General features: G+C 42.7%; 1 protein-coding gene across 2 annotated transcripts in view; it reads left to right on the top strand.

The window, feature by feature from the left end:
* Positions 1-12,320, top strand: part of FECH (ferrochelatase) — a 37,728-nt gene extending 25,408 nt beyond the window's left edge. Inside the window, exons 7-11 of one of the 2 annotated variants that reach the window (XM_045459140.1) lie at positions 2,352-2,450; positions 6,209-6,316; positions 6,748-6,912; positions 10,254-10,313; positions 10,792-12,320. In XM_045459140.1, coding sequence (XP_045315096.1) covers positions 2,352-2,450; positions 6,209-6,316; positions 6,748-6,912; positions 10,254-10,313; positions 10,792-10,926 — 567 coding nt within the window. In that variant the 3' untranslated portion in view covers positions 10,927-12,320. Of the gene's footprint in view, positions 1-2,351; positions 2,451-6,208; positions 6,317-6,747; positions 6,913-7,339; positions 7,418-7,665; positions 7,948-10,253; positions 10,314-10,791 lie in introns of those variants that run through there. The other variant, XM_045459141.1, reaches the window with a different exon arrangement.
* Positions 12,321-12,986: the final 666 nt, after the last annotated feature.

Raw genomic sequence — 12,986 nt, 5'->3', positions numbered from 1 at the left:
AAAAGAAGGTGCCTTCCCTTAGAGAGAGGTGTGGTTGTGGTCTCAGTGCCCTTTGCTGTACTGCTGGGTCCAGATAGCCCGGTACGCTCTGACTATTTTGCTCCCGGAGGCCTGTGGGTGGGAATGAGGGGTTTCAGGTCAGCACCGACATGTGCTAGCAGAGAACGGAGAGATCTGCACAGCATCTGCCTGCCCTGATCGAGTGAGTAATTAGATTTGCATTAAAATTCAGCCCTTTGAAAAGGGGGGAAGCAGAAAGATGGAAAGGTCTCTTAACTGAGGAAGTCTCCCTTCACAAAATGAAAGGGAATTTTAGAGGTATTTATCTGCCCTCCTAGATGGTGTGATTGAAGGCTCTGAGAGCCGCCTGCCTCTTTCATTCTGCAGAGAGATCGCACATCGAAAATACCGCAGATGGATTTGGGATGATTTAAGTAGCACTTCGGCTGGCCCATGGCTCCTCAGTTTTGACGGTGTTAGCGTCTGTTGTAAGCCGTAACAAATTGTGTTTCTACTTGTAGTTCTGTGAGCTGAGAGAAGGAAAAATACTAAAATTTTTGGGAAGTGGAAGTTTATAGATAGGCTTGATTCTTAACATTATGTAAATGACACAAGGAGATTTGCTATCCAGCAGAAACTTTAAACAAAGTCAAAGCCTCAACTAATTGGAAACTAAAAATAAAGTTAAAACCTAACACTAAAAATACTCTTACCTGTTATAGGTAGTAATTACTCGAAGCAGTCTTTTTACTACTGTTATCTCTAATATTGCTGTTTATCTAGCTGCTGGGGTAATTGGAGTAAACATATATTCTAGTCTCCTATGTAAACTTGACAGTGGGCCTCCTTACCTAGGCCACTGTCCCTCTAAACATGATCCTTTCTGAACGTCCTTAGTGTCCAAACATTGCAAAAACCACTGGTTTTGTGTATGTCTAATCTTACTACATTTACTCTGTAGATAAATTATAAATTTTGAAAAGGAAACTCTCTAGGCACCTTCTTGTACCTTAGCGCATTTATTTACCAAATTTTGAGCGTTTGGGAAGGTTAATAGTATCTCAGTATTGATTAGGGAATTTATTTGCCCTTCTTATGGTATTAGCCATTGATATGTCAAAATACCAACACAGGCAAATGTACGTGGTCCTGGTAAATCGTCCTTTATAATTTTTTAAAAACCGTTGTATTTGGAAATGAGTTTAAACATGCAGAAAAGTTACAAGACTAAGTATAGTACAGAATGCTACTCTTTGCCTAGATTCACGTATTATTAACACTTATTCCACTCGCCAGCATTTGCATCCTCTATGTGTGTGCATGTGTGTGCATATATACGTGTTTTTTTCCCCGAACCTTTTGAGAGTAACTTACATCTATAAAATCACCCTTTCCATCAAAATAGCAGGAATAGTCTCTTCTGTAACCGTGACACAATATTCAGCCTCAGTAAGTTTAACATTGATACTTAAATTTATCTAATCTGCACTCATATTCCAGTTTTGTCAATTGACCTATTAATGTCCTTTGTAGCATTTGCTTTATGAGTTAAATGACAAGGAATGATTAAAGCGCGAGATGAAAGAAAGCCTCTTCAGATCGGGTATTTCAGCACCTATTGATGTAAATCGGAAAGAGCCAACTAGACGGAGGGAATTAACTGGTCTGGTGGACAGAGATTTGGAGGCGGAGGCGGGCCTGCCTTGTAGCCCAGGTCCCGCAGATGTGACTGAATGGGCCCCCACGTCGGCCGCCTCTTCCCCCCTCTGTGAATTTAATGAGAGTTGTACAACCTCTCGTCTGTTGTTATGAAGGTTATTATGAAGATTGACTTAGCGAGGATGCTGGGCTCAGAAGGAAAAGGTCGTAAAAATAGAATAGTATTTTCTTATTCCTCTACTATTTCTGTCTAATGTGTTTTAATGTGATAGGCCTGAAAGCCAAACTAAGGAAGATTTAGAAAGACCCCGTAAGCTGTTTTCCTGCTAACCGAGCAAATGAGAGATCTTAAAACAACTTCTTCCCATCTGTGTTTCCTTTCCATCTGGAAGTGTGCCCTGTTCCTCCCGAGGGGAAGCAGATCCAGAGCGTTCATTTTCAGTGAGCCATTAGCGAGCTTTAGAAGTTTCCCATCAAATTCCCTAGGCCCCTGAAACCGTTATGAGCCATTTTGATGATGAACCACGGCAAGAGGAGACTGTACTGTTGGCAATTTTTTAAAAAGAGAGTTCCAGTTTTTGACGGTTGCCATGAAATTTCTTGTTGTGCCTCTCATTTTAAAAATATTTTCTTTTCCTTCCATTTCTTTCTTCCCAACTCCTTCTGACCCTCCTTTCTTGCTGTTCCCGCAGTGCTTTGCAGACCACATCGTGAAAGAACTGGACCACTTTCCACCTGAGAAGAGGAGTGAGGTGGTCATTCTCTTTTCTGCTCACTCACTGCCCATGTCTGTAAGTAAGAACGTTTTGTTGGATGACCTAGCGGTAGAGGATTTCTGAATGCGTAAACGGGACCCGCCTTCCAGAACATCCTGAGCCCAATGCAAGGACGAGTTCTAACATCTCAGACTTCACCTAGGTGCTACATGTAACTAGAGTCAATTCCTGGAAACCCAGTAATAATTAATTCAAATGATAATGTTGTGAATACATATTGTCTTATGAAACCTCTTTAAACGATAACTTGGCGGTGGGTTGTAGAGGAGTTTTCCTATACGTGAACAGGCGGAGCAGGTGGAGGAAGGCTGCTGTCACCTGCCCTGTTGAAGGAGCGCACCCGATTTTCAGTCAGTATCTTGCCCTGAAGAGCCTCCGTTCACACTCCGTCCTGTTCTTTTGTCAAGACTTGACAGGGGCTGTTTGAACTCCAGGAAATGATTACAGTTTCTAATTTGCTGAGACCAGAGCCCACGTTTTAGCGAGTGAGTATGGCGTGTATCGAGTGGTCATCTGGTTATTCCCCAGTCTATCACGCTGCGCTGGGTGTTCTGGAAAATACCGCCTGTGTGCCTGAGCTGTCGCCCGTGTTCTGGAAAATACCGCCTGTGTGCCTGAGCTGTCGCCCGTTTGCCAACGAGAACGATGGAGCCAGTGCGCTGCAGGGTATAGAGATGTGCGTGGAATGAGCGGCCAGTTTCATCAGCTCAGAACTATCACTGTGCCCTAAGCACATTGCTTTCAAAGCCAGAGAGGCGAAGAATTACGTCTTCGTAGGTGTTAAGGGTTTAACTCCAGAGTTAATGGAGTTAACCCCAGTGCCTGGGGCCACCCCTCTAATCGGTCTTTACTGCCACCTGGTGGTCACGGGGGTCGAGCCCTGACAGCTCTCCCGCTCCGGCGTTCAACGGAGGAGGTGCCGGTGCAGCTGGAGGAGGCTCGGGAGTATGTTCCTCCCTTCTGGAAGCCTGCCTGTTTTACTCTAACAAGTTCATACTCTCTCTTCTGGTATCACGCAAAGCCTCTTCGCATGCCCCTCCGGCCGCTTGGCCCGCATCCTTTTCACAACTGTCCTAGGTGTGATGAGGCCGTGTCCGACGTGCCGGACGGAAGCTCTTGGGCTGGAGGGGGTGAGGTGGGGGGGGGGGAGGAAGCACGTTTTTGCACGTGAACGATTCCAGGGGCTGCCTTCCCTTCCCTCAGTCACTCCCCCATCCTTCCCTCTGGGCCCGGGCACCCTGTTGCCAGGCTTCTCTGCCGCGCGGGCTCCCGTGTGGGACCCGGCTGTGCCATGAAGTCGTGAAGATGAGGGAGGGTGGGGAAGACGGGGACTGTCAAGGAAGCAGACTGTTCTAGCAGGCTTCTCTTTTCCCCTGTACTTGCTGCTGCTCACCCTTCCTTCTTGATGACTTTTCAAAGACTTATTATTTGGAAGTAATTTTGGACTTACAGAAAAGTTGAAAAATAGCACAGAGGGTTCGTGGGTATATATATATATATATATGTATATACATATACACACACGTATGCACATATATACATACATATACACACACGGACACCCTTCCCTTTGGGTCTCCTCATTCCGGCATCTGCACAACCGCAGTTTAGTGACCCAGACTGGGACCCTAACGGCGGTGCACTGCTGTGAGCCAGGGGCCAGGCTTTCTCAGGCTTCAGCATCGTGTCACGTTGTTATGTCTCCTTGGGAGCCCCCGGTCCCTGACAGTCTTCACGCTTTTCTTGTCTTTTGTGACCTTGATATTTTTGAAGAATGACTTAGTGGAATGTCAGTTATTTTGCATCTGGATATGTCTGGCATTTTCTTTTTTTTTTTTTTTCCTTTTAATTTTTTTTTTTTTTTTATAATTTACATCCAAATTAGTTAGCATATGGTGCAACAATGATTTCAGGAGTAGATTCCTTAGTGCCCCTTCCCCATTTAGCCCATCCCCCCCCCAACCCCTCCAGTAACCCTCTGTTTGTTCTCCATATTTAAGAGACTCTTATGTTTTTGGCCCCCTTCCTGTTTTTATATTATTTTTGCTTCCATTCCCTTATGTTCATCTGTTTTGTATCTTGAAGTCCTCATATGAGATTTTTGTCTTTCTCTAATTTCACTTAGCATAATACCCTCTAGTTCCAAGCACTTAGTTGCAAATGGCAAGATTTCATTCTTTTTGATTGCCAAGTAATACTCCATTGTATATATATCCCACATCTTCTTTATCCACTCATCCATTGATGGACATTTGGGCTCTTTCCATACTTTGGCTATTGTTGATAGTGCTGCTGCTATAAACATGGGGGTGCACGTGTCCCTTCGAAACAGCACACCTGTATCCCGTGGATAAATGCCTAGTAGTGCGATTGCTGGGTCGTAGGGTAGTTCTATTTTTAGTTTTTTGAGGAACCTCCATACTGTTTTCCGGAGTGGCTGCACTAGCTTGCATTCCCACGTCTGGCATTTTCTCACGATTAGATTGAGGTTATGTAGTACGGGGAAGAACACTCCACGCTGATTGGTCCTTCTCAGTGCATTGTATTTGGGCACATGATAATAACACGTCTTACTCCTGGTGATGTGATCCTTGGCCATTTGTCTGAGGTGGTACCTGCTGGGTTTGTACATAGTAAAGTTGCTGTTTTTCTCTCTGTAATTTAAAATATCTTAGGTGAGATAATTTGAGACTAGGCAAATGCTTTCTTTTTCCTAGACCTTTGCTCACTAATTTTAGCATCCTTCAATAGATCTTGCCTATAGTGATTATTTCTATGTTGTTCTAATGGCGACTTTATATTTCCCTCATTCATTCTACATTTAGGTTTCTAATGCTAATGGCTTTTTAACTAACTTTTGGTAATATCATAAAATAGGTTATCCAGATTTCACTTCAACAGTATTTATTGAGCACTGTTCTATCGACTGTATTCTAAGTACTGTTTTATCCACTGTCTATCCATTGTCGTAGGATATGGAAATGAACAAAATAGACAAAAATCTTTGTCCCCAGAGAGTGGGGGTGGGGGACAGATAATAACAATATTACAGAAAAAAAATAGTATGTTATGTCAGAAGGTAATAAGTATTGTGGGAATAAATAATATTTAGTTAGATAGTATATAATAAGTATTATTAAATAAAGCAGCATAAGGCGTTGTGGAGTCAGTACACAGCTAAATGTTAAAGCAGTAAAAATAAAATTCCTATTGAACATTTTCAAAAGTATTAACAAGCTGTTGTGTCAGGACCAGTTATCAGACGTTTGCTGTGCACAAAGCATTTGCCTTGCAGTCCGTTGCTGTGGGGAAAGTGGGAAAAAAGGAATTTGAAGGTATAGGTCGTATTCTCGAGGAGCCTGGTGTGTGAACCCACGAGCTGCTTCTCTCTTCTGTCTTACTCCACCAGCATTTGCCCCTTCTGTGAAGCTGGTGCCGTGGATTCCACAGGTCCAGATGCCGTCCACACAATATTCTCGATTCCCGCTTTCCGTATTTCAGATGGGGAAACCGAAAGACCCATCCTCCCTCATTAGACATCAATCTCCTACGAATAACAGAGAACATAGAATTTGACATATTCCTAGCTACTTAGAGAGGAGTGAATGCGGTGTTCTCCTTTGGCCCATGAGGAAATAGACCCGAGGAAGTTTGGCAGTTGAGTGCAGAAGACAGTGGGGAAGGTCCCCGGCTTACACGGTCACACCGCACAGTCCAAGGCTCTTGGGCCCCTTCAGTGTTGGCGACTGAACACCCATGTGTCTCTGCCGCAGGTGGTCAACAGAGGGGATCCCTATCCTCAGGAGGTGGGCGCCACAGTGCAGAGAGTCATGGATAAGCTGGGTTACTCCAACCCCTACCGACTGGTTTGGCAGTCCAAGGTAGGTGGCTTCCATACGTTTACAGTCAGCTTTTCTGAGGACATCTATTTTAGGACTTAGTTATGAAATGATTAGATCTGGCTCTTTCACATACGCAGAATGTTCTATCACCTGGTGGTTCACCGTGAGCAGAAGGAACTCTGCAGGCAGGTCAAATGGAGGAGAAGTCAAGCAACTAGTTGAATTTCATTGATTTAATGTATTATTTGCTTTTAGTTGTAATGGCAGGAATTGTTATTTATTTATATTATGCCAACTTCTAGAAGGATTCGAGCTTAACAGAGAAATAGCAAAGCCCACTAATGCGAATGTCAAGCGTGGCCCTCACTCTCAGCAGCGTGCGGGTGTGTGTCCAGGGCGGTGGGCTGTGGCGTGTCACAGACACGGGGCAGAAAGGGGTCCCTGTGTGTGTTCATTCTCCTTTCTCACAGGTTGGTCCGATGCCCTGGCTGGGCCCTCAAACTGACGAGACCATCAAAGGGCTTTGTGAGAGGGGGAGGAAGAACATTCTTTTGGTCCCGATAGCGTTTACCAGCGATCACATTGAAACGCTGTACGAACTGGACATCGAGTACTCCCAAGTTCTGGCTAACGAGGTAAATGTGATTATTGGTTCCATTCGTAAGTCGTGATTTGTTTTGGAAGGAAACTTTCTCTGCAACGATATAATTGCATCATTCAAAAATACCGTCCGGTGGTTATCGGAGAGCACGTGGGTGGGCGGTGAGCCAAGTAAGGGAAGGGGACTGAAGAGTACAGGCTCATCTTGACGAGCACTGGGGCACACACAGAATTGTTGAGTCACTGTACTGTAAACCCGAAACGAATATAACACTGTATGTTAACCATACTGGAATTAGAAAAAGATTTTGAAGGGATAAAATAGTGTGTTCTTTGATAGATAGGTTTGCCTGTACCGTGGCCTCATTGTTCCAAATAACATTTAAATTGAGTTCGTCTGAACACATTGAGTTAATTCCACGTCAGCAGAGAGGAAGCACTTTTGTGCCTTTGTGAACCCAGGTGCCGAGCCGTGACTGGGAGCAACATCATTTTATCTAGTTGGAGACACTGTATATCACCTGGAAGTACTAAAGCCACATTTTCTTTTTTTTTTTTTTTTTTTTAATTTTTTTTTTCAATGTTTATTTATTTTTGGGACAGAGAGAGACAGAGCATGAATGGGGGAGGGGCAGAGAGAGAGGGAGACACAGAATCGGAAACAGGCTCCAGGCTCTGAGCCATCAGCCCAGAGCCTGACGCGGGGCTCGAACTCACGGACCGCGAGATCGTGACCTGGCTGAAGTCGGTCGCTTAACCGACTGCGCCACCCAGGCGCCCCAAGCCACATTTTCTTAAGACAGAATAATTGGACTTCTCACCAGTTTGGAGGAAAAGAATTGTATTGTGTTAGCATTCCTCTGGGCCTAATAGTGCCCTCTACTTGGGGTTTTACACGGTTTCTTGTTGGATTTTGTCATTTAGGAGAAGACCATTGAATGAACACTGAGGCAGAGTGTGTTGTAATTTCCTTGACTTCTTTGATACACTCAATTAGCCGTTTGCTACCGTGTTGTGATCAATCTGATTACTGAAAAAAAGCCTACCGTCCTTAGTGTCTTATGATGTAAGATGGATGTGAGTTCTCATTCACAGTGGTGACGAACTTCCTGTTGCCCCATCTCATGACTTCGGGGGGCCGGCCTGAAACCGGAATCCAGTATATAGCATTGTTTCTATGGGGACTGTGGAAGCTCTGGGACCCCAGAAGCCCTCACCCGCCGCCCCATCTTCTGCCAGAATTCCCGGCCCTGGTCGTCCCCATGCGTGCTCGAGGGAGGCCTGGCCTCAGAGGCTACCTCACTGTCTCCGGGACTGAGAATGGGTGGCACGCACGGGAGAGGGTGCGAGCGGCTTGGAGAGAGCTTTAGCCGGCACGTAACCCCACGGGGTTCTGTTTATGCACGCTGGTCATCAAATGTTGAGGAAGTTGGAGGGTGTCAGTAGTTCTGATACAGAAATGATGGGAAAGTGGTTGCAGCATTGTCTGTGGGCATCATGTAATGGTGCCTTCTGTATCCCACCGTGACCTTGGCTGGTCGTGAGCTTCCTAAAGAGACTTACGTGCAAATATAGTTCGTACCAGTGTGTTCGGAAAATAAGTTTTTGTATTGCATGATAATTCACAGTTGTTAACATTACTAAACCGAGATTATTCCTTAGTAATCAAATGGATTATTAGTGATGAATAGATTATCCATAGAATAAAGAAGACCATCTAGCTACAGTTTACTTCATTGTTTTGATGGGAGAATATGTTGTGTTTAAAACAACTTTCTTTAGGGGCGCCTGGGTGGCTCAGTTGGTTAAGCGTCCCACTTCGGCTCAGGTCGTGATCTCACGGTCCATGAGTTCGAGCCCCGCGAACAGAGCCTGCTTCAGGTGCTGACAGCTCAGAGCCTGGAGCCTGCTTCGGGTTCTGTGTCTGCCTCTCTCTCTGCCCCTCCCCCGTTCATGCTCTGTCTCTCTGTCTCTGTCAAAAATAAATAAACATTAAAAAAAAATTTAAAACAACTTTCTTTAAAGAGTAGTTTGAATTTTTCCCCCAAGATGAAATTACTGCTTATCGATAATAAAAATAATAAAGAACCCAGACAATTTAGAGGAGCATCACATTGAGAGTAGAGCTCACTCAGAATCTTACCCCTGAGAGATAGTAAGTTAATATTTTAATAAAATTAAGTCCCCTTTTTTCTCTAAATGTATGTGTACTTTAAGAAAAATGGTATTCTCCTACATGTTTAACAAAAATGGTATTTTATTCATACTGTTTTGTAATCTTTTTTTTTCTTAAAAATATGTTACAGACCCAAGTCAATAAATGTAGTTAGATCTGTATAATTATTTTTAACAAATCCTTGATCAATATGCATCAGTATGTTTCCAACTTTGTACTTTCCTAAGCTGCTCTGTAATAAACATCATTTCCTTTTTACTTTTCCAATTATTTTCTTAGATAAAATTCCTAGAAATGGAATTTAAATGGTGGTAGATATTTTACTGGGTTGCCCTACAGAGTTGTATCCTGTAACTGTCGCATGAACAGTGTTAAAGTCCACTGCCAGTGTTGGTTATCCTGCCGTTAACTGACTTCTACATGAAGTTTTAGAATACAGTCTCTTTTTAAGTTGAGAACGATGTGTTTGCTGATCTCACCATTTTCCCTTGTCAGTTGAAGTTCACTTAAACGATAAAGCAACAAAAAAGCCATCTGCATTTTAGAAAGAAGATTTTGAGTACCTGAGTGAACAATAATTAGATGTTTCTTAATTATTTGGGGGATAATCAACTGGGTATTTGGGGGGAGGGAAGCAAGGATGATAGTGAAACAGTCCTCAGGTTTTATTTTGGATTTTTCTGTGTAAGAATATATTTAAAAACCCAACTCTGCTTTGGATCCCATCTAGGTTCAACAGACATTAAATTAATTTACCTCTTTTGGCAATTGGAATCAAAACAGGCATAAAGATTTATTTAATTAAAGCAACATTCTGCTTAGGTAGAGTCTGTAAAAGTACGCATTAGAAAGGGAGATTAAAAAAAAAGAATGGTAAGCAGATTTGAATGACTTGAGAATTCTGTCAAATATAGCCTCGAAAACGGTTTGGAAACTAAGCACTTATGGGAAGGTAATGGGGTGGGGGAAGGAATAGAAAATGAGAGCAATTTTATGATAACAGAGGTGAAAATCAACATCTGTGTCTGGTCCCGTGGCTCTTTTCATTTCTGAGCAGTCTGGGACCACTTTGGAAGTAAGACTTTAAGTTGTGTATGCATCTATGTCTGTTTACTTTTTTGTAGCGGTTTCTTTAAAAAAAAAAAAAAAAGGAAAATAAAATGTGTATGTGGTTTTCCCTCTTTTTCTCATTTGATTCAGTGTGGAGTTGAAAACATCAGAAGAGCAGAGTCTCTTAATGGAAATCCATTGTTCTCCAAGGTATCTATACTGTTGCAACCATTTTCGTAGAACATATCGGAGAGTAATCCTCTGAGAAGCTCTTACAGAATATTGGTTTTCTCACATATTAGAACATTTTGAGTTCCAATTAATTACAAAAATAAAATCGAATTCCTTATGCTCTTGCTCCTTTTTCGTTTAGATAGCCCCGATTTTCTTATTTTCTACCCACCTATAACTATGTCTGATTTAAGATCTGCCTTTCAGAGACCAGAATTAGCAGGTGGGTAAGAGGATTTTCTTCTCTAAAATCTCTATCTTAACTTTTGTCTAAGCCGAGGATCCTTAGGAAACGAAGATATTATAGAATCCAGTTCAAAGTAGCCATAATTCAGACGAAAAGAAACCCCCAGCCATAGTGATTATCTGGGCAGATGGGAGGGGGAGGGAGACGCGTGGGGAGAGAGCAGACTTGATGCTTCTGAGGAATCTTTGCTTCTTGTCGCCCGTCTTCCAGGCCCTGGCCGATTTGGTGCTGTCACACATCCAGTCAAACGAGCTGTGCTCCAAGCAGTTGACTCTGAGTTGTCCGCTCTGTGTAAATCCTGTCTGCAGGGAGACTAAATCCTTCTTCACCAGCCAGCAGCTGTGACCCCAGCCAGAGGACCCCGTGGGATTAGGCAAATGCCCAACCCCCAGATACCTCCATTGTGGAGGAGATGTATTCAGAGATCAGGGAAGAAAGTTACGTTGGTATCTGTACCGCCTTTGGGCACAAATTGTGTGATTTCTTGAGGAACGGAGTCTGAAATCCTTATTGGGGTTTTCTATTTTTATATCCTAATACAGGAAGCATTTATATCCCCCCTCCCTGGGTAAAGTTACCGGTTTGGAATGTCCACTGGGCTATTTAAAAACTAAGTTTTAAAAATTTATCTTAATAGATGCACACATATTTTAAATACCGATTTGGGGTTTATTGCTCAAAAAACCTGCATGGGTGATTAATGGAGAGTCCCCTCTGTGGGCTGTCAGTGTGAATGAGATCTGTTTACAGTCTTGTGCATATAGTTGTCTTGTTTTTTAAGTGAACAGACTTGACTGAAGGAAATATAATTTGAAAAGGAACTGTTACCTAATCTTTCTCTAAGCCCATGGGTTACAGAAGGCCAGTAATGAGGCAGGATGGTCACCTGTAATGGCTGCTTTTTCAGCAGTTAATGGTGATGTCCCCATTAACTGGTCATTGTGGTACTTACGTGTGAACCTCACTTCTCTCACCATAAAACCAAATCGAGTACAGATTCCAAAAGTGCGTTAAGATTCCCCAGGCACACAAGGCTAATAAACCTGTAGAAATCCAGCATGGGTCATACTTGCCTGGTGAGGATCTGCAGTGTCACAGGAAAGGGGGCTCTCACTGCTTCCCGTCCCCAAGGACTGTGATGCCGGGAAATACTAACAATGGGCTTCATCTCTAAAGCTGTCCCAGGACCTGGTGAAACTTTACATGGAGCATCTTCTTTATTTTGCTTGAATGCCTTCTTTCTGCCCGTTTGTTTGAAGAATTACTTTATAAAGTCAGCTGTTTTGTAATCTTGAGTTCTTTCTTAATTTATAATTTTTGCCATGAAAATGACGTAACCCTGCTCTTGGAAATTTGAAAAATAGAGGGAAAAAAAAATCACTCTAATGCAACAGCAATTAATCATATTCTTCTATCTCATGCCAGTCTTTTCCTGTGGATATTTTTAATGCCATTGTAACCTTGAATTTGTGAGTGAAAAGTTGTTCTAAAAATGTAGAAATAATGTAAGATCAGAATCTGATCTCCTTTAGTTGGATTTAAATGGATTAAAAAATCTCTGATGGATCCGTAATGAATTTGTAATGATTACCTTCTCTTTCGTCCAAGCTTGAAAACTTTGTTCTTCAAAAGAGCATGTCTTTGATGTTTTTAAAGCCAGTTCATAAAGTGGAAGTATTAGAAGAATCATAGATATCCTATATTCAGGATTTACTGTGCTAATAAATAGTATCACATCATTAAGGTGTTAACTATTTGATTCATGCTCTCTGTTAAATCAAAACTAATGCAAGTTCATTAATAATCAAACTTATTAAATAGGAGGAATTTAGTTTGTAATACAAGGAAAGAAACATGCCATCCATTTTAGTTCATAATTTTCCCACTCTGATAACAGCTCTGAAATTTGAGTAATGTGCTTTTTTTTTTTTTCAAATTGGTTTTCCTATTGGTAGATTGTGTTTCCAGAGAAAGGTACAAGGCAGAGATAGTTGGCTGTTTCCGTGAGCTCTTGGGGGATTAGTTTCAAGGTAGACTGAGTCCCACGGTGAAGGCAATTCTCTGGGTTAGTGAAGGCGGGTTAGGCTTGCAGCCATTTCCTGTGCTTCAGTCATGCGGAGGGCCTGCTTCAGCCAAATACATATTATTATGGAGATGTTACAGAAAACTGCAGCTCAGGAGCTCTTGCTAGGGTATCTGAAACCCCTCGTTTGCTAAGGAAGCTTCTGTATCAACAGTGACTGGGCTGTCTGGAATAATATCCTTGATTCTGAGGGGGACCAGCCCGGCCTTTGTAGTGACGACAGACAAAGGGCGAGTTATTGGGATCACTGCCCAGGGCATTTGTTGTCCTGAGGAGTGTTACCTTTGACTGTTCTTAACCAAAGATGGGCAAGGATCATACT

Source organism: Leopardus geoffroyi, chromosome D3, assembly GCF_018350155.1.
Source record: "Leopardus geoffroyi isolate Oge1 chromosome D3, O.geoffroyi_Oge1_pat1.0, whole genome shotgun sequence".
Classification (NCBI taxonomy): Eukaryota; Metazoa; Chordata; class Mammalia; order Carnivora; family Felidae; genus Leopardus; species Leopardus geoffroyi.
This window is presented reverse-complemented; position numbering and strand designations above follow the sequence as displayed.